The sequence below is a fragment of the Rhinatrema bivittatum genome, chromosome 8 (assembly GCF_901001135.1).
Source record: "Rhinatrema bivittatum chromosome 8, aRhiBiv1.1, whole genome shotgun sequence".
In the NCBI taxonomy this organism is placed as follows: Eukaryota; Metazoa; Chordata; class Amphibia; order Gymnophiona; family Rhinatrematidae; genus Rhinatrema; species Rhinatrema bivittatum.
This window is the reverse complement of record NC_042622.1, coordinates 229363387-229385515: the sequence shown is the minus strand read 5'-3', so window position 1 is coordinate 229385515 and position 22129 is coordinate 229363387. Positions and strand designations below refer to the sequence as shown.

The window sequence follows — 22129 nt, the reverse complement described above, 5'->3', positions numbered from 1 at the left end:
AGAGTTAAATGCCCTTTTTACCGTGCTGAAGCCCACAGCTGGAGGAGTTTGAGATCAGTTTGCCTCTATTTGGGGGAAAGCCAGATCAAGCTCTCACAGACCAATTTGTCAAAAGGGATGGAGTTGGAAAGTCCAGTTTTGGTAATGGTGACTAGAGATGCCAGTCTGAGCTATGGGAACAGGGGGTGGCATTTGTCAGAATCAGATGGCACCAGGTCTCTGGCCAGGGCTAGAGAAACCTTGGTTCATCAATCTGTTAGAAACTAGGGCAGTCCGGAAAGCCTTAAGTGATCTTTAGCCATTAGTCAGGGGCAAGGCAGCAAGAGAATTGTCGAACAATGCAATGGAGGAACCAAGTGTCCAGCAGTTTGTGCAGAAATGGAGATGATATTCCAGCAGGCAGATCATCAGTTAAAAGCATGGTCAGTGAATCAACTAGGTGGGCTGAAGAACATGCAGGTGGATATTCTGAGCAGGCATGTTCTAGACCCTGGAAACAGATAATGGAGGAAATGTTTTCTCCCATCAAGGCCAGGTGAGGGGTTTGGAAGTTAGATTTGATAAAACAAAGCAGAATTTCAAGTCACTGAGGTTCTTCATTTGTCAGAAAGAGTTGGGGGTTAAGGTCTGGATGCCCTGGCCCAGTCATGGCCTCACAGGATCCCACTTTAACTCTTTTCTCCTTGACCGCCAATTAGGAAGGGTTGTCAGGCAAAGACGTTGAGGAAAGGTGATTTTGATGGCTCTGGTGGGGACCGGTTTGCAGATTTGGCAAATCTCACAGTGGACAGGCCCCTGGGACTTTATCATATTCCTGGACTACGATGTTGGGATCAGATTTTCTTGGAGAAGGCGGATGGCTTTTCTCATGCAGCGTGGCTTTTGAAAGGAGAAAGTTGAGAGTGAAGTAATATTTGGAAGAGGTCATTACAATTTTGCCATATGTAGAAAAACTGCAACTTGTCTAGGGCACATCCATGTCTGGAAGGCATTTGAGTCCTGCTGTCAAGGGTCTTCACACTTCAGGCCTCAATGCTGGAGATTTTGGCATTTTTTTGCAGTAAGGTTTCCAAAAGGGTTTAGCCTTGAAAGATCAAAGTACAGGTGGCAGCATTGTCCTTCTATAGAGGGAACGTGCATAATTCTTCTTTAGCATACATCTGAATGGGGGGAGATTTTTGAGAAGGTTCAGCATCTGCATCCACCAATTCAGTGTGTGGCTCTGCACTGGAATCAGTGTTGACTGCCTTGAGTTGCTCAAAAGGGAGCTTACACAAGGGGGCATATTTGAAGGATTTTATGCTGGCCATTTGTTCAGTGAGGCATATTGCATAGTTGCAGGCTTTGTCCTGTTGGGATCCTATTCTCCAATTTTCAGAATATGGGGTTTCTATTTGTACGGTACCAACCTTTTTGCTGAAGGTGGTTTCTTCCTTTCATTTACATCAATCAGTGGGGTTCCCTGCACACTCTCAAAAACTTCATGTTTTGGATGTGTGTAGGACCCTACCACTGACTTTCCTAAATTAGATCATCTTTTTGTTATTCAGTGGTCGAAATAAGGGGAGAAAGCATTTATTGTGAGATGGATTAAGGATGCGACAGCATCAGTGTATAATTGCAAAGGTCTGCAGGACCTGTGGGCCTACTTCATTACATTCTTTTTCCAAGCATTATAGGTTGGATGATGTGTGCGGCCCAGATGTCACAGGATTTGGAGAAAGTGTGTTGACAGTAAGTCTTTCAGGTTCCCACCCCAGGTTAGGTATGCTTGAATACATCTTATTCATCTGGACAATACAGGAAACATTTGTTCTTACCTGCTAAGGGGTAGATTTTAAAAGGTGTGGTGCTTCCTGATATGCACACATGGATGCACCAATTTTACAACACACATGTTATAAAATCTGTGGACCATGCGTATGTGCAGAAGGCGCACACAAGGGGAGGGAGCTTTTGCAATTTCTGCATATCAACTCATTCCAGCCTTCCCCAGTTCCCTCCCAGTCCACTCCAATTGGAGTGGACTGGGAGGGAACTTCCCTACCCAACCTTCCTTCCCCTTCTCACCCCCTAAACACTACCTTTTTTTTGTTTTATTACTTACTTCAGGGCCCAACCTGCTGTAAGTTGCATGTGCCAGGAGCAGAGTCTTCAGACAGCAATCCCTGGCTGGCCCTGCCCCTCCCATTTGAAGAGTCCCAGCCCTTGTGTGTACCAGCGTTTATGCTTGTGGCCAGGCCCTTTTGAAGATTCTCCTGCCACACGCAAGGCCCGCCACATACGTAAACAGCGGAATTTACCTGTGTAGGGCTTTTAAAATCCACCCTTAATTTTCTTTCCTTGAGTCCCACACCAGGCCAGTCCAGAATTCCCCTCTTGGTTGCTAAAGACCACTCTTCTGGGTTTGTATATATATATATTCAGAATGTTTTTGGTATTCAAATGTTCTTGCAGAGGGCTTTTCAAGTTTCTTTGGTGTTTACCCATAGTTTTCTTTCATTTGCACAAAAGCATGGAGTAAGTCTTTTTAGCTTTGTTACAGATTATACTGAGCAACTGCAGGTGGCACCATAACTTAAGTACCAATAGTACAGTAAAACTTTTCTTCTCTGTCTCCATCTGTACTGGTAGGGGAGAAAAACCCATGTGTCTGGACTGGTGTGGTGGGACTTGGGAAAAAAATTAGCAGGTAAGAACCAGTTTCTCTTTGGCTGTAGGTTCTGATTTCACATACATATCAAAGAAATTGTTGTATATTATTACTTCACAGACTGTTGCTCAGTTTAAATATAAAAGGCAATAATCCCTCTGGAAAAGAACATGTGTACATAGTTAAACTTCGGTGTAGAGTTAAATCCCTTATGTGTCCTCAATTCCAGCAAACAAGAAAAACTCTCTTTAAATACAGAATTATTTCTTAATGAGCCCATAGGCATACTCAAATTCCTTTTTTTTTCACAGTATTTCTGAACAATCAGCTGTTTTGGGTATAAGATTAGATTCTCAAAAGTTGAGCTTTGCAAAATTAAATACATAGCTAATGTAATTTTTTTTCTTTAACAGAAGATCTGAGGGGCTGTTGTACAGCCATTATATTAAATGTGGGGCTCAGTGGCCTAAGCCAGCCCTGGAGTTTGCTGTATCACAATCTAGGTTTCAGAATATCCATACTATATATGTATGAAAGAGTTGCACATTACTTGTAAAAGTGAAGTTGCTTAAGACAAACAGCCACACTAATGGGTATAATCCTATGACAGCACCAAATCAGGTACTGCTCTCTCACAGACCAGTCCAGACCCATGGGTTTTTCTCCCCTACCAGCAGATGGGTGCCAGAGAATTAAAGCTTTGCTGGAAGCAGCCTCTTATGGGACTGTGCCACCTGCGGCTCCTCAGTATTTCTCTGTCTCCAGCAGATATTGGAGGTGGCAGACCTGCAGTATTGGAATCTGATGGACTATCCCTTGGAGTGGTAGGGTGGTGTTTGGGCTCTCTCCCTTTGTTTGAAATTAGCCTGCTACTGGACTGGGGCCTGAAAACTAGTGGTGCTGATTCCTTCTGTCTTTCTCTCACCCACCCCTCCTTTTTCTGTGTGTCCTGGTCTGGGGACCTCTGACTGGAAGAAAACGTCAACAGGAACGTACCCTTTTCCTTTAAGGGACTTGGTGGTGTCTCTGGTCTTTTATCTGCCAGTAGCTCTCTTTAAGAGAAGTTGGGGAAAATAAAGACAGATGGTATTTGTTTTCAGCAACAGTTGCATGGCCAGTAAAAGGCTGCATCATGTAGCTGAGCTAGGATTTGGTACCACCACACTACAGGAGCCAAGTCCAGCACTTCCAGGGGAGATTACTTGAGTAAATGAGCAGGCTAATTTTGGCAGCTACTGCCCTGGAGGTTCCTGCATGGTATGGGTAAGATAGCTGCTGCAGACGGTGGGGAAAGGAAAGCTTGGATGAGCCCCTGGAGGGTAATAAATGCCTAAGTAAGCTTGTCCCTGTAGAAATTTCCTCCAGGAACAGGTGCTGCAGTCCTCCAATGCAGCCTTACTGGAAATGGCTCAGAGCACTTATTGGTAGGAGGAAGGTTTCGATGGAGCCTCCGGTATTGTCCTTGCTGGTGTAGCCTTAAGAAGGTGCTGAGGGGGCTGCCAGTGTGTGGGAGGAAGAGGTCTCTCCTGCCACAGATCTTTTGCCAGAATTTGTGGTGGTGTTCCAAGGCTTTTTAGCTTAAGCAGTCTAGGGACAAAAAAAATTCTGGTGGATTAGATTCCTTGCCAGATAAACTTTCCCAGCCCAATAGGGCTAGGAAGGACTTGAACCCAAACTGGGATGCCAGGTCAAGAGGATTGGCAGAAGGTTCCCTGCATTATTTTGTTCCTGGGATGGAATGGACAGTGATCAGGAGGGAAGTTCTCTGCAGGAGGGAGAGGTCATGGTAGCTGAGGGGTTGAGCTGCTCATAGTCTGTTTGTTCAAGCAAAGGCCTTAGTCTCAGGAGAATGGGATGCGCCAGAGGTAGGCTGAGATATGGCTAAACTGTATCCTATGCCAGAGGAGGCCTAGACTAAGTTTTCCTAAGGTAGATGTGCTGTACTACAATTCGTGTAGCAGGCTGGGCAGCCTTGAGAGATGGTTAAGATAGGAAGATAAGAGGGCTACCTTAAGCATGTCTTAAGATTTCTTCTTGACTAATGCAGGCTGTGTGTGGCAAGAGCATGGTTGCACTGAAGGCAACAGGTTCTACTGGATATCTCAGAAGGCAGCCTTACAGACAAGGAAGCAGAAAGAGTAGAATTAGTTTAGTCTTTTAGCTGATGCTTCATACAACCTTATTTGGATACTGGCTGGCCGTATGGTTGTGTTTGTGTCAGGTCATGGTTGCAGAACTGGTCAGCAGACATATGGTCGAAGCCCTGTCTGGGGAAGTTCCATTTAAAAGCAAACTCCTTTTTGGGGAGAATTTGGAGAAGTTGGTGAAACATTACAGTAACTCCAAGTCTCAAACTTCCTGAGGATAAGCCTAAAGGTTTTCGGAAAGGACTCCCTAATAGACTGAGGTATAGGGATGACTGGTATTGTTGACCAGATAAGGCAATGACTTCCTCTTCTTCACAGAAACAGTATGGCAACAAGCGACAGTCCTTTTTGCTTTATCACAAGGGTTCTAGAGATGCCGTCAGCAGTTTTGCTGGAGAGCACCGCAATGTGTCAGAGGGCCCATGCTTAGTCTCAGAGAATAGTGAATAGTAAAAAAAGGTGGAAAGAAGGCAAAACGATTACCGGCATGGTTAAAAGGGGAGGTGAAAGAAGCTATTTTAGCCAAAAGATCTTCATTCAAAAATTGGAAGAAGGATCCAACAGAAGAAAAGAGGATAATGCATAAACGTTGGCAAGTTAAATGTAAGACATTAATAAGACAGTCTAAGAGAGGATTTGAAAACTTCTAAATTCAGGGCCAATGTTAAAATCTGGCTTTTCAAGCAAGCTTACCCTTCCACCCCCCCATAACCCCCCCCTCTTTGCCTCCCCCCCCTTACTTTTCAATATATTTATAAATGATCTGGAAAGAAATATGACGAGTAAGGTAATCAAGTTTGCAGATGATACAAAATTGTTCAGAGTAGTTAAATCACAAGCAGATTGTGATAAATTGCAGGAAGACCTTGTGAGACTGGAAAATTGGGCATCAAAATGGCAGATGAAATTTAATGTGGACAAGTCCAAGGTGATGCATATAGGGAGAAAAAACCCATGCTATAATTACACGATGTTAGGTTCTATATTAGGTGCTACAACCCAAGAAAGAGATCTAGACGTCATAGTGGATAACACATTGAAATCGTCAGCTCAGTGTGCTGCAGCAGTCAAAAAAGCAAACAGAATGTTGGTAATTATTAGAAAGGGAATGGTGAATAAAACGGAAAATGTCATAATGCTTCTGTATCGCTCCATGGTGTGACCACACTTTGAATACTGTGTACAATTCTGGTCGCCGCATCTCAAAAAAGATATAACTGCGATGGAGAAGGTACAGAGAAGGGCAACCAAAATGATAAGGGGAATGGAACAGCTCCCCTATGAGGAAAGACTAAAGAAGTTAGGACTTTTCAGCTTGGAGAAAAGATGGCTGGGGAGGGGATATGATAGATGTGATTAAAATCATGAGAGGTCTAGAATGGGTAGATGTGAATCGGTTATTTACTCTTTCAGATAATAGAAAGACTAGGGGGCACTCCATGAAGTTAGCATGAGGCACATTTAAAACTTATCGGAGAAAGTTCTTTTTCACTCAACGCACAATTAAACTCTGGAATTTGTTGCCAGAGGATGTGGTTAGTGGTAGTATAGCTGTTTTTAAAAAAGGATTGGATAAGTTCTTGGAGGAGAAGTCCATTACCTGCTATTAATTAAGCTGACTTTGAAAATAGCCACGGCTAGTACTAGCAACAGTAACATGGAATGGACTTAGTTTTTGGGTACTTGCCAAGTTCTTATGGCCTGGATTAGCCAGTGTTGGAAACAGGATGCTGTGCTTGATGGACCCTTGGTCTGACCCAGTATGGCATGTTCTTATGTTCTTAATATTTCGGCCATTTCTTTGTTGCTCTCCCTCCATTGATCTTTGTCACCTTTTAATTTCACTATACCACTTCGGACTTTTCTCCTTTCTCTGATATATCTGAAAAATGTTTTGGCACCTCTTTCTTCCACCTTTTTACTTTTTTGATGTCTGTTTCCTTCAGTTTCACCTGTTTTCCTCTTTTTTGATCCTTTATATTTCTTGAATACTGTACTTTTTGCTTTTATCAAACACCACCTTTGAGAACCATGTTGGCTTCTTATTTCTCTTTACTTTTGTTTACTTTTCTAACAGATTTGTTGCTCTTGTAATTCCTCTTTGGCCCACTGTTCCACCTCTCTCATTTTCTCCCAGTCTTCTAGGTCTGCTTCCAGGTACTTACCCATTTCAACAAAGTCTGTATTTTTGAAATTCAAAACTCAGGTCTTCGTGTGACTTCTCTGTATCTTATTTGTTATATGAAACCATACCATTTGATGTTCACTGGTGCTGAGGTGGGTACCCACCTGGACTTTAGAGACATTATCCCCATTAGTGAGCACTAGGTTGAGTATAACGCCCTCCCTCGTGGGTGCCATGCATCCAGGTTGAGGTTCCAAAGAGGCACCGCCCACTTTAGGGGTGGTCGGATCTGCTTGACTCCTTTCAGAAAGCAGGAGACATCTGGGTGAGAGGCTATGCCCCCGCTCTCGCTCTTGGTTCCGTAGTATGACAGTGCGGCCACCTGTACCTTAATGGATTTGAGAGACAATCCCTTCTGTAGTCCGTTCTGCAGGAATTCCAAAATCACAGGAATTTTGACTGAGCGTGGAATGATGTCGCGGTCTTCGCACCAGGCTTCGAATACTCTCTAAATCCTTATTGTATGTTAAGGGATGTGGAGAACTTGCGTGCTCTGAGCAGGGTGTCAATTACTGCCCCCACGTATCTGCTCTTCCTCAGGCAAGTCCTCTCAATGGCCAGAGCGTAAGAGAGAATCGAGCTGGATTCTCGAGGATCAGTCCTTGTTGGAGCAGGTCTCTGTGTGGAGGTAGCGGGAGGGGGCGCCCTGTCAGCAGTCTTCGCATGTCTGCATTCTACGGTCTTCTTGGCCAATCCAGGGCCACTAGAAGTACTGGTCCCCTGTGGTGTTTTATCTTATGGATGATTGTGCCCAATAGGGGCCACGGTGGGAAGGCATATAACAGGCTCCTGTGGCCAGGTCTGTACCAGGGTATCAATTCCCTGGGACTGGGGTTCCCGGCTGTGGCTGAAGAAGCTGGGCATGTGGGCGTTGGACCGGTTTGCCAGGAGGTCCATGGTTGGTGTTCCCCAACGGTTTACTATCAATTGGAATGCTGTGGTCGACAGCCTCCATTCTCCTGGGTCTAGACTTTCTCTGCTGAGGTAATCCGCAGCGACGTTGTCTTTCCCCGTGATGTGGATGGCCGAGAGCTCTTGAAGGTTTGCTTCCGCCCATGACATTAGAGGGTCTATTTCCAGAGACACCTGTTTGCTTCTGGTTCCTCCCTGATGGTTGATGTAGGCCACTGTTGTGGCGTTGTCCGACATTACGGTTCGGTCACAGACTCAGACAAATCAGTCAGAGTAGGCAGGCTAGTCTGACTGGCCAGGCTTCTAGGCGATTGATATTCCATCCCGACTCTTCTTTGTTCCATTGCCCTTGGGCGGTTAGCTCCTGGCAGCGTGCTCCCCAACCTCGTAGGCTGGCGTCCATGGTGAGCAGGATCCAGGTTGGTGAGGATAGCCTCGTTCCCTACCTCAAATGGCCTTCGTGTAGTCACCATCGTAGTTGGGTCCGAACTTTGTCCGGGAGCTGAAGACGTACGGTGTAGTTCTGGGACCGTGGATTCCATCGTGATAGTAATAAGCGCTGTAGGGGTCTCATGTGAGTTCTTGCCCATGGCAATACTTCCAGTATGGATGCCATGAGGCTGAGGACTTTTGGTAGTCCCATGCCATGGGGCAAAGTTCGCTCAACAGGGTTCGCAACTGGGTCATCAGTTTTGAGCTCCTTGTCCATGTCAGCATGACCTTGTCTTGTTTGGTATCGAACCAGACTCCCAAGTATTCTAGAGATTGGGAGGGCTGCAGAGAGCTCTAGTTTGTGTTGACCACCCACCCGAGGCTCTCCAGTAGAGTTTTGACTCTGTTGATCGCCTGGTGGCTTTCCTCTGGGGATTTCGCCCTGATCAGCCAATTGTCTAGATAAGGGTGTACGCGGATTCCTTCCTTCCTCAGTGTTGCTGCCACCACCACTATGATCTTGGTGAACGTTCGGAGTGCTGTGGCTAACCCGAACGGTAGTGCCCAGAACTGGTAGTGACGGTCCAGGATCATGACATGTAGAAAACGATGATGCTCTTGATGGATCGGAATGTGTAGGTAGGCTTCCGACAGATCCAGGGATGTAAGGAACTCTCCCGGTTGTATCGCCCTTATCACATTTTTTATGTACGCCGACGACCTCCAACTCCTCATCCTAATAACCTCATCGATCGAAGATGCACTCAGCCTTACAGCAAACCACCTTATCTCAATTAGAAACATGTTGAACCACCTGAAGTTATGCCTCAACATGAACAAAACTGAATGCATCCTCATTGAAACAACCAACTCAGATCAAATTACCCCAATGCCTTCCTTTCAAATTGACAACATCAACATACATCTGAAGAATTTTGCAAAGGACCTCGGCATTTGGATCGACAGCGAACTGAACTTCAAAAAGAACATTGCAACGAAAACAAAAGAAGGCTTTCACAAACTTCATATACTCAAACACCTTAAACCGCTTCTACATCATCAAGAATTCAGAACCGTCCTGCAAGCACTCATTTTCTCCAGCCTCGATTACTGCAACTCGCTCCTGATTGGACTTCCAAAATCTATCTTAAAACTGCTTCAATTGTTGCAAAATGCCACAGCCAGAGTACTTACTGGCAAGAAGAAATCAGATCACATCACCCCTGTTCTGAGGAGTCTGCACTGGCTACCGGTCGAACAAAGAATCAAATACAAAACTTTAACAATCTTACATAACGCAATTTACAAAGAAGACAACACCGCCCTCGAAAACATGATTCAAAAACACAAATCTCAACGCACGACAAGAACCACCAGCAAACTGCACCTAGTCATACCCTCTCTTCCTTCAGCTAAACTGTCCAACACTAGGAACAGAGCCTTTTCAATTGCAGGACCAAAAGTATGGAACTCTTTACCAGACTACCTAAGCACAATCAGAGACACCAACTCGTTCAAAAAGGAACTCAAAACATGGGTATTTAGACAAACATTCTCAGATGGCGTTGGATAAGCTAAACGCATCTTCTCAGACACCTCATCCCTCCCAACTCTGCTCGAACTAATTTCTTGTGGGATCTCTGTCCATGCCATTTCTCACTTACCCTCTGACCACCAATTAGTGTCCTTGATTAATCTTAATATGTCTCTCTCTGATGCCCAAGAATCCTTCCTCCCTCTCAACCCCTACCTTACCTATTCAAGAGAATTATAAACACACCGATGCTTGATGATACATTTAAGTTTCTATGTTACATGTTTATCTTTCTCTGTATATACACTGTTTATATTCAGTAACTCCTGTTTAGATAGTCGTACTATAACACCTGTTTGTACACTATCGCTTTATGATTTAACTGTAATTTGTTGTTCATGTTTACATTATGCTTTATCTGTAACAAGTTGTTAATCTGTAAACCGGAGTGAAGGCAGCTTGCTATACTCCAAATAAATAAATAAATAAATAAATAAATAAATAGCTGAGCATAGGGTTTCCATGCGGAAGCGAGGAATCTTCAGGTGATGGTTGACCGCCTTGAGGTCCAGGGTGGGTCTGAACGTTTCTTCTTTCTTGGGTACGATAAAATAGATGGAATAATGTCCAGTATTTATTTGTTGTGGAGGCACCGGTGTTATAGCCTCTAAGGCTAGCAATCTGATCAGTGTAGCTTCCACTGACAACCTCTTGGAAGGGTCGTGGCAGGGGGATTCCACAATCTTATCCGGAGGGAGGTGGTGGAAATCCAGGTAATATCCCTCTCGAATGATGGATAGGACCCACTTGTCCAAAGTTATCTTGACCTATCTTTGGTAGAATAGGGCAAGTCTGCCCCCTATGGCTTCTTCCTTTGGATGGGTCAGCTGATTTTCATTGTGGGGTGCGGCTGGGGCCTGGACCCGAGCTGGCTCCCCTTTTGTTGTGCTTGTTCCGAAAGGACTGGCTCCTGCCTGCGGGGCGAGCTGCTTGATATGTGCTTCTGTATGGGTTGAAGCGCTGTGATCCTCTGCCCCTGGAAGTTTGGGGAAGGGTCGCTGGTTTCTCTTATTCCTGTCCTCTGGTAGCCATGGCAGTGGGGATTCGCCCCATTTGTTGGCTAGTTTCTCTCATTCGCTTCCAAACAGGAGGGTTTCCCTTGAAGGGCACATCCTTGTGAGTCTCGTTTTGGAAGATGTGTTGGCTAACCAGCTTCGGAGCCAGAGTTGTCTTCTGGCTGCCACGGCTGATGACACTCCTCTAGCTGCGGTGCGCACCAGATCAGAAGCAGCATCCATGAGGAATGATACTGCTGGTTCCAGGGCTTCCCCAGGAATGTGTCACCACGGCACATAGCGGAGACATCAAAGGACTGTGAGGATGGATTCCAGATGTCTGTCTTGAGCATCTTTGAGTGCTGCTCCTCCCTCCACTGGGATAGTAGTGCGCTTCGAAACTGCGCAGACCATTGCATCCACTTTTGGACATGCCAGGTGGTCTTTGGCGGCTGGGTTCAGAGGGTACATGGCTGCCAGAGCACGCCCCCCCCCCTTTGAACGTAGTCTCTGCGGCATCCCATTCCAGCTCAATTAACTGCTATGGAGACAGAAAATACTGAAAAGCTGCACTTCCTGCAGGGGTATATGTACTAGGGCTGACGTCAGATTGAAATCTGATCTGTCTCCAACTGCTATCAGGAGAACACTATACCCATTGGTCCTGAGTCCATCTGCTACACACACTAGGAAAACTTGAAATTTTACAATATGGCAGGTAATCTATGACATGTGGGTGACTGGTTAATACATTCTTCTTACTGTACTTCATTTGTAGTACTCATTAATTGCAATACAAACCTCAAATTCAATAATGAATTCTATTTTCCAGCAACTCCCACTTCAGTTTAAATCCAGTATTTTAGTTCAGCCTCTACTGAAACCCTGGAGATGGTTTTGTGGTTGGCTTCATCTTCCCTGTGCATTTTCTCCTTATATTCCTTTTTTAGGTAATAAAGAGTCCTCTCCAGGAATGTGCCCAAGTAGTCTTTTATTAACTAGCAACAAAAAAGTCTCATAAAATTGCTTCAATTTTTGGATTCTCAGTCAAATTCTCTCTTTCCAGGAATTGCAAAGATCTTTTTGTTTATCCCAGAAAGATTTTTTTGCTCATCTACAAGCTATACCTTATGTTCAAGGCTGGATTCCTCTCTTCTTACTACTCAAAAATGGTATCCTATCCTTGAAATTTTCAATATGGTAGAGCCTGAGCACCCTTCCTTATCTGGGTTTTTTTGGGGGTTTTTTGTAAGCTGCTGAAGCAAAGGGATTCTTCATTTGATTTCTTGCTTTTTTTTTTTTTTTTTTTAAATAGCAGCAAGATCTTTATCTTCAACGCTAAACCAATTGTCTTGATGTTTTGAAAGATAAATACTATATTTAGCATTCTTCTTTTGAGGGAGATTCAATATACATTTTTAGCACATTTTTATGTTTCAAAGCATAGAGCTTTCCTAGCTAAGTTAATGTTTTCAGAGATGGGTATTAAATGCTAGGCAGCAGTTGGGAACTTTAAGCCACGCTTTCTGGTTTTCTGTCATTCAAAGCTTTTGGCATAAAATACTGTTATATAAACAATGAATTATGGGTTTTGTTATAACTTACAATGCTGCATATAAAGGCAATTACTTGTATTTTTGGAGGGAAGTCCAATGTACTAGTTTTATATATTGAGGAGTTCTCTATAACTTCTCCATAACCAAGAGATAAGTGCTAAAGAAGACTAGTTTAAGAAATGGCATTCTTTCTTGAAGATTTAGACTCCATATCTGAATTCTGTGTGTCAGATTATGGGGTCAGATTCTAGATGACTTTTAATGGCTTTTGGCAGCAGACTGTGGAGTTCGGTGATAAATAAGATGTTTGCTGTGTCAAGGGTAATAGCTGGAGGGAGGGAGGAAAAGGGGGTTGTTCACTTATTATTTTGGCTCTTGTCATGGTGGCTACAGAACCAGATTCCACCCTGTCAACATTCTATGTTATTGTTGTTTAAAAATACTCAATAAAACAGACCAACCATAACTAACCTATACACTAAACTTTTATGAGGAAAAGACTATTTCCAATTCGTCCCAGAAAAGAAAAAAAAAGAAAAACTGCAATGATGTAAGCGAGCTAGCATGCAAAGTGGACTAATTTAGACTGAAGGCGGGCTCGCAGTAGTATGGGAAGTCCTCCGCATTCTCCAAAAAGGATTTATTGACATTGGGTTCAGAGAAAACAGTACCTGACTCAATGCTGTCAGATGTCACTCATTTAGTGTGGCTGTATTTTCCAGCTTGTCCACAGAGAATATCCTGAAACCCAGACTGGATACAGGATTCTCCAGGACCAGCCAGAGAATCTATGCTATACTCACAAAAAAAAAAAAAAAAAAAAATCAGCTCTGCAAATTCATAACCAGAAAGATAAACCCATATTGCTACTTCCTGATTGTGACAGGGTTTTGACCATGTCTGTGCCGCATGGATAAACATTTGAGGGCACATGGCTGCACGGTGTCTAAAGAGCTGTCTGAGAGGAAGTTTATAAGCCACATGTAGCAGTTTTCTCACTTTCCCTAAGAATGAAGTTGCAGGAAGTAGTACCTTCAGTGTTGCACAGGCTGTGTAGTTAACATTAGGTAAAATCTCCACTGGCTCTTTAAACATTACCCGGAAGGTATTGGAGGATCCATCACAGCTAAAGCCTGTGTCATTCTGCCCTAAGACCGTATTGCTGTCAGTGTGGATAATCTACAACACAGATCGGCAGAACAATGTTCTGATTAAAACAGGAGAATTAGCACTGTTTAACTTTTAAAGTAATTCAATTGTAAGTCAAAAACAGAATGCAAATGCCTTCCCTTTTTCAATGTGATTGTGAGACAAATCTTTTCATTTTGCAAAAGCTCCCACCATTATGAATTTAAATGGTCTGCTTGTAATCAAAACCCCCAGGGAAGTGCCATACTGATACTCACAAAAACAAACATTGCACCGGCAGCTGAAGATCAAACCCACAGAAAGAATTTTTTTTAAAGAAAGGTGTAGACATTTAAAATAAAATTTCACTAAACCATTTTGTGATGAGATATGCAGGTACCCTCTAAAGCTTAGGTAGGTACAAAAGGAGCGTGCCCCTCAAGTCAGCATGTTAAACTATTGAGGAAAAACCACACTCAAATATTAGAATATCCAATATAAACGTGTTGTCTCCCCAGTCTAAAACATACCTCCTAAGGAATGTTTATTTTTTTGCTTAAGGAGCACATATGTTGTAAAATAACATACAATTTTCCTCCACGTACTGGGCAAAGCATGAGAGAGTCTGCTGTACTCCCATAACCCTGCTTATGCAAATAAAGCCTGACTTGTGTATTTTTAGCAGCATTTGAACAAGGTGCTCTGGGGGATTTTTTGGGCAGCATTGTGTGTGTGTGTTCCCTTTGAAATTTGGTGCAAACGCTGCAGGTAAAAAGTACCCATAAACCAGCCTGATACTACCTCCTGAAGGGATGAGTGCAAGTACCAAAAAAAGCAAAACCACCACTAAAAAAGATGATGCCTGGAGTACTCTACACAGTACAAGCTGCTTTCTATGCCCCTTTGAACAAAGGTTTCAGGCATAATCTAGTATACGAAGATCTGCTTCAGTTCATCTCCATGAACAGGTAGAAACACCGAACTTAAGCCATGCCGTGTGGAATGGCAACATTTAACTGCTGGCTTTAAGTTTAACTGTGACTGAGTGGAACAAGTGTATGCTGATATTAGCTGCCGCCAAATTAAAACAACTGAAAAATTCCTTGTGCCATAACCACGGAGAACAACTGTAGCTCTCTTTATACCTGTATATTTACTTGGTAATCTGTTGGTCCATGGATTGATCCATATAATCCAAACCCAACCACAAATATCCTTCTGTTCACCGAAAACCTGCAGGATTTAAATGAAAAACCTTTTTTTTATGTTGCTGATAGCAGAAAAGGAAATAAATGCAACACATTGTTCCAATAAAGCACCTAGGAGCCAAATGACATCTCACTAAGTTTCAGGATTTTTGTGTGTTACATTTGCATTTCCTAAATGACACAGATTTGAAGCATTCCTTTATGAGGACCCAATATTCTCTGCCCCCTTTGTGTTTAGAAAGCGCAGTTGCTTACCTGTAACAGGTGTTTTCCTAGGACAGCAGGATGTTAGTCCTCACATATGGGTGACATCATTCGATGGAGCCCGGCACAGAAAACGTTTGTCAAAGTTTCTAGTTTTGACCAGCATGCTGCTATCCACGTAAGGTCCCCCCCTTCAGTCTCGTAATAGAGAAAAAATATGAGCGAAAAATAAAAACAAATCCTGCCCGTGGGGAGGCGGGCAGGATTCCTGAGGACTAACATCCTGCTGTCCTAGGAGAACACATGTTACAGGTAAGCAGCTGTGTTTTCTCCTAGGACTCGCAGTATGGTAGCCCTCACATATGGATGAACACCAAGCTCCAGACTGTCCCCATGAACGGGAGATACCAGCAGCGACCGAACAAGGTGCCAAAGAGCACAACACAACTGAAGCGCTATAGGCCAGCAGGAGACTGTTTGGTTCCCACAGAAGCACGAGAGGTGGGTTCAGGACTGGAACAGGGACTGGAGCAGGAGGGATTGACCAAAGGCACTGTCCTGGTGTCCATCTTTGTCTAGGCAGTACTGGGCCGCAAATGTGTGACGAGAGCTCCAGGTAGTAGCCCGGCAAATCTCAACGACGGGGTCTGCACATAAGTGTGCCATCGTCGCCATGGCCCGCACAGAGTGAGCCTTCACTCGACTGGCCAGCGGGAGGCTTGCCTGCGAGTAGCAAAAGGCAATGCAATCCACCAGCCAATTTGACAAGGTCTATTTACCCACCGCCACTCCCAGCCTGTAGGAATCAAAGGACATGAAGAGCCAATTAGACAGTCTATGGCCAGCAGTTCGATCCAGATAGGCGGCCAAGGCCCTTTTATAGTCCAAGGTATGGAGAGTTCGCACCCCCGGGTGGGAATGAGGTCTCGGAAAAAAGGTGGGTAAGACGATGGACTGACTGAGATGGAAATCAGTCATGACCTTGGGCAGAAATGTAGGATGCGTACGTAGGACCACACGATCATGGAAGAACTTCGTATATGAAGCGATTGTGACCAGTGCCTGAAGCTCGCTGACCCTATGAGCCGAAATGATCGCCACCAGAATATGACTTTCCAGGTGAGGAACTTCAGGTCGCAGGACTGCAGTGGTTCAAAAGGAGAGTGCATGAGCTGTGCCAGGACCACATTGAGGACACGCAACCAAAGGCCGCAGCTGGGGTTTTAGCTGGAGAAGGCCCTGCATGAAGCAGCCCACTAAGGGCTGGACCGAAACAGGCATGTAGGCAACCCCTCGATGGTATGCGTTGACCACCCTGATGTGTGCACAGACAAATGCCAGAGATAGTCCAACAGCCAGGGAAGGGGGCATGAGAAAGGATCCAAATCATGAACCTAACACCAAATGGAGAATCTTTTCCACTTCAAGCTGTAGGACTTCCTGGTGGAAGGCTTTCAAGACGCCACCAGGACCTGGGAGACAACAGTCAGAGTCCCAAAGGCTGGAGGGCTATGCGCTCAACATCTAAGCCGTGAGGGCCAGCGCCTGGAGGTTGGGATGGTGCAGGGTGCCCTGATTCTTTGAGATGAGATCGGGTGCCGTCCCCAGCCGGATGGGTGCTGCACTCACATTCCCGCAGGAGTGGGTACCAAACCTGCTGGGGCCACGAAGGTGCTACGAATATCATGGTCCCCATGTCCTGCTGAAGTTTCAGCAGAGTCCTCGAGAGGAGCAGTAGAAGGGGAGGATGCATTCAGCAGGCCCTTCCCCCAGTGAAGGGAGAAGGCATCGCAGGCTGGAAGACCGTCTCCTGGCACCAGGAAGCAGAACTTGCTCACCTTGTGGTTGAGTGGGGAGGCGAAGAGATCTATATCTGGTGTACCCCACTGGCGAAAGAGTTCGGCCACTACCTCCGGGTTACGGGACCACTCGTGTGGTTGGAATCAACGGCTCAGGCAGTCCGCTAGCACATTGAGATGGCCCAGCAGGTAAGTTGCTCAGAGCGACATGCCCTGCAAAAGGGCCCAGGGTCCACACCTGCACTACCTCATGGCAGAGGAGGGACAAGACCGTGCCCCCCTGTTTGTTGATATACCACATTGCAACTTAGTTGTCTGTTCGAATCAAGACATCCTTGGATGACAACTGGTCCCTGAATGCCCCCAGGGTGTATCGGATTGCCCGAAGCTCCAGGAAGTTGATCTGGCAGCGGGCTTCGGAGGAGACAGAGACCTTGGGTGTGGATACCGTCCACATGGGCTCCCCAGCCTTGAGGGGAGGTATCTGTGGTGAGGATCACCTGAGGTGGAGATGGCTGGAAGGGAAGCCTCCTTTTCAGGTTGGACAGATCTTCCCACCAGGAAAGAGAGACTCTTAGAGGGTCCGTGACTAAGTCGGGTGCCTCGAGATCCTGGGAAACCTGCTACCACTGGGACAGTAGGGCCCACTGGGCATTCCTCATACAGAGGAGAGTCAGAGGGGTCACATGGACATAGCTGCCATTTGGCCCAGCAGGTGGAGCAGCAGGCGAGCTGGCACCCTCCGACTGTTCCGGACAAGAGTGGCCAGCGAGGCAAGGGTGATCATCTGGTCTCAGGGAAAGAAAGCTTTAGTTTGCACTATGTCCAGCCTGGCACCTATGAAGTCTAAGTGGGGAGATGGACAGAGATGAGACTTGGGGAAGTTTGACAAACCCCACCGTCTGCACCATCAAGGTCCGAGCATGCAAGGCTCCCGAACAGGAGTCGTTCTTACTAAGCCAGTCGTCCAGGTAGGGGAAAACGTGCACTGAGCGACGCCTGAGGTCGGCAGCCACCACTGCTAATCATTTGGTAAAAACGCAGGGGGACTGATGCCAGCTCAAAGGACAGCATTTTGTACTGGTAATGTGCTTTCCCCACCACAAAGTGGAGGTACTTGCAGTGGCCGGGGACGATTGCAATGTGTGCATAAGCCTCCTTGAGATTGAGGGAGCAAATCCAGTCTCCTCCTCTGAGGAGCGGGATCAGCATGCCCAGAGAAACCATCTTGAACTTTTCTCTTACAAGAAACTTGTTCAATGCCCTGAGGTAGAAGATGGGGGCACAAGCTGCCATTCCTTTTCGGAATGAGGAAATACCTCAAGAAGAACCCTTGGCTCTGATGATGGTAAGGGACTGGTTCCACCGCACCCACCATAAGGAGGGTATCGAGCTCTGTCTGAAGTAGGACTTGATGGGCAGATGAACCTCATGATGGACATGGGGGAGAGGTCTCTAGGAGACGGCTGAAGTTTAGATGGTACCCCTGACAAATAATGGTAAGGACCCAGTGGTCCAACGTGATCTCTTCCCAGAGATGGGCGAAGGCAAGGAGCCTGCCTCCCACCTGGGGATCCGGTCCCAGGGCTATGGTCAACTGACTTCTGCTCCCTTGCTGCCAGTCAAAAGCCCATGGCAAGGGCTTGCTGGGGGGACAGCTGGGGTCTGGGCACTCGCTACTGGCAAGGACGGCCCCTGGAGCTCGTGCATGGCGTATGAGCTCGGGAGGGTGGAGGATAATACTTCCTCTGCCGATAAAAGGGCTTCTGGGAACCTGGCCTGGAGGATTTCCTGGATGATTTCCTAGATGAGGACGACCTTAGGAGACACTAGCAGACAGCTGTTGAAGAGTATCATGATGATCCTTCAATTGCGCTATGGCATCCCGGACCTTGTCCCCAAAGAGGTTTTCACCTGTGCAGAGGAGGTTTGCCAGTCTAACCTGCACCTCCGACCGGAGGTCAGAGGCCCGAAGCCATGCCATTCTCCTGGCACCAATGCCCACTGCCACTACGCAGGTCGCTGTCTAAAAGACATCTTAGGTGGATTGCACCTCGTGCTTCCCCCCCTTCAAGACCCAGCAGGGTAATGGCCGAGAGGGCCTCTTACTGCTGTTGCAGCAGGCCTTCCACGAAGTCCTGGACCCATTTCCAGAGGCTGCTATTATATTGGATCATATAAAGCTGGTAGGCAGCAATGTGGGCCACCAACATGGCACCCTGGAAGACTTTTCTGCCCAGGGCATCAAGCTCCCTGTGTTCACGGCCTGGTGGGGCGGAAGCATGAGTGCGGGAGTGTCGGGCCTTTCTCAAGGCGAACTCCACGACCACCGACTGGTGGGGGAGGTGACGTTTCTTGAACCCCACGGCCTGCTGCACCAAGTAGATGGCATCAGCCTATTTACGGGGGAGAAGATGGAAATGGGGTGCTCCCGCATGCGGAGGAGCAGGTCCTTAAAAATATTATGGATAGGGACTGCCACAATTTCTTTAGGAGCGTTGACAAACTGGAGCGCTTCCAGCATCATATTCTTTTACAACCTCCAAAACTTGCCACAAGATCCCATAGCGCCTTAAGTGTTACCACCACTGGTTTGGGAGGAGGTTGAAAAAAAAACAAAAAAAAAAAACCTCACCCCCGATACCAGGGCAAGCCGCTCCATGAAGTCCCACCGCAAATACAGCTGAAATTATCTCCCACTCCTCCTGCGACTCCACCGGTGACAGAGGTAGCGCAGACACCACATCCTCCGCCGGCAACGCTGTCTCCAGCAAGTTGGAGGAAAGCTGAGAACCGATCCCAGTGTCTGCGTATCCTCCTCCGTAAGCAGCTGAAAGGGGATGGCTTCAGCTATGGTCCTGACAAAAACCTGCAAAGGACAAGCCCTCGGGTGGCGATCAGCGCCGCTTCTCTGGTGGAGAAGGCTCCAAGAGGGGGTCATCCAAGTAGTCTGAGGATGAGTCCGAGAAGTAGTCACCCTAAGGTCATAAGGACCCTCCTCCTCACTGGGACCAGCATACCGTGGGCGAGGCACGTGAAGGGTATCAACCCTGGGCTCTGACAGCTTTGGAGGCCTTGAGGGCACAGTAGGCATCAATGGTTCCCCTGGCATAGAGGAGACCGGAGGCCGCAGTAGGCCGAAGGGACCCAACAAAGGCTCAGGGACGGTGGGCGAGGAAACATGGTGAAGGCCATATCCTTCTCCTTGGAGAACCCGAGAATCGGGATTGCTCCGGTGGAGGGCATCAGTGGCCGCTGGGAAACCTCGGGCACCGGCTGCATCGGAAGGGTGCCCAGGAGGACAAGCAGATGCTCTAGCAGTGGTGCTAACATCGATGGTGGAGGCTCGGTCACCGGTATGGGGGGTGGCACCAGCAGCTCAATGCTTTTGAGCGGTCCAACTCATCCTAAAAGTCCGGAGTGGCCAGGACATCACCGGCTCTTCCTGGGGTCTCAGAGATGGCGCAGTGCCCAGCACTAGTGTTGGTCGGTAACGCCTAGGGCTACTGGGGGTATCTGAGGATGGGGCCTCTGATGAACAGTGCTGCTTTAATGGTGCTCAGCTGCCACTGATACCGCTCCAGAACTGGAACTGTGCATAGACGGTGACCGGTATAGGAAAATTAGTTTCTTACCTGATAATTTTCGTTCCTGTAGTACCAAGGATCAGTCCAGGACACCTGGGTTGTGACTCCGCACCAGTAGATGGAGACAGACTAAAACTTGTGGGCGGAGCCATATATGCCCCTGTGCCAGTCACAGCCCCTCAGTCTTACGTAATGTCAAAGTAGCATAGAACAGGTAAACTAACTACAAAAACCCCTCCCCAATGGGAGCCAGGTCCAAAAGACCCCAACCGGAACAAAACTCTCAAAACGAGAAAACAGCAACCGAACAACTCAACGAGCGGACTCTCCGATTCTTCAGAGCAGCTGGGGCGGGATCCTGGACTGATCCTTGGTACTACAGGAACGAAAATTATCAGGTAAGAAACTAATTTTCTTTTCCCTGTACGTACCAGGATCAGTCCAGGACACCTGGGATGTACCAGAGCAAACTTACCGAGGGTGGGAAGCAGAGAGTCCCGCACGGAGTACCCTCTCTCCAAACCCCCCGGCAGAGTCTTGAACCTCCAGCCGGTAATGACGGGTAAAGGTATGCAACGACTTCCAAGTAGCCGCCCTGCAAATCTCCTGGGGCGACACCTGAGAAGCCTCTGCCCAGGAAGCAGCGTGGGCACGGGTAGAATGTGCTCGGAGACCCTGTGGCACAGACTTTCCCCGTACTATGTACGCCGAACCAATGGCCTCCTTGAGCCAGCGCGCAATCGTAGCCCGAGAAGCCGGACCCCCACGCTTCGGACCTGAGAACAGAACAAAAAGATGATCCGTAATCCGGAACGGATTGGTGACCTCTAGATAGCGAAGGACTGCCCTCCGAACATCCAACCTCCGCAAGTCCCGCATCTGTGGCAGCGACGCATCGTGAACGGGAAAAGCAGGAAGCTCGATGGACTGATTCACGTGGAAGGCCGAAACTATCTTGGGCAAAAAGGAAGGGACTGTCCGCAACGAGATCCCAGAATCCGAGATTCGAAGGAACGGCTCCCTACAGGACAGCGCCTGCAACTCTGAGACGCGCCGCGCCGATGCAATCGCGACAAGGAAAACTACCTTTAACGTAAGATCCTTGAGCGTTGCCCGCTTAATGGGCTCGAAAGGAGACGAGCACAACGCGGCGAGTACCCAATTGAGATTCCATGACGGACAGGGATGGCGCAATGGAGGACGAAGATGTTTAGCTCCCCTGAGAAAACGCGCAACATCCGGATGCAAGGCCAGGGAACCCTTGTACCCCTTGCCCCTCAGACACCCAAGAGCCGCCACCTGTACTCTAAGGGTACTGTACGACAAGCCTTTAGCCAAGCCGGACTGTAGAAACGAGAGCATATCGGATACGGGAGCCGCAGTAGGATCCACAGTGCGCTCCGCGCACCATTCGTCGAAGACTACCCAGACGCGGACATAAGCCATAGGGGTAGACGACTTTCTGGCCCGCAACAACGTAGCGACTACCCCATCCGAATAACCTTTCCTCTTCAAGCGCTGCCTCTCAAAAGTCATGCCGCGAGACAGAAGTGATCCGCATCCGCCGAACAAACAGGGCCTTGACGGAGGAGGCCCGGAAACCCCGGGAAGCAAAGGGGAGACGCTATCGACAACTGGATGAGGTCTGCGAACCACGGTCGCCGCGGCCATTCTGGCACTACCAAGATTACACTCGGATGTAACTCGATGCGCCGAAGAATCTTGCCGA

The 22129-nt window shown here is 47.2% G+C and overlaps 1 protein-coding gene across 2 annotated transcripts in view; it reads right to left on the bottom strand.

Annotated features, from left to right (window-relative positions):
• BTBD2 (BTB domain containing 2) overlaps positions 1 to 22129 on the bottom strand; it is a 113660-nt gene that overhangs the window by 14450 nt on the left and 77081 nt on the right. Inside the window, exons 7-8 of one of the 2 annotated variants that reach the window (XM_029613937.1) lie at positions 14760 to 14835; positions 13507 to 13653 (exon numbers count right to left, since the gene is read on the bottom strand). In XM_029613937.1, coding sequence (XP_029469797.1) covers positions 13507 to 13653; positions 14760 to 14835 — 223 coding nt within the window. Of the gene's footprint in view, positions 1 to 13506; positions 13654 to 14747; positions 14836 to 22129 lie in introns of both variants that reach the window. The other variant, XM_029613936.1, reaches the window with a different exon arrangement.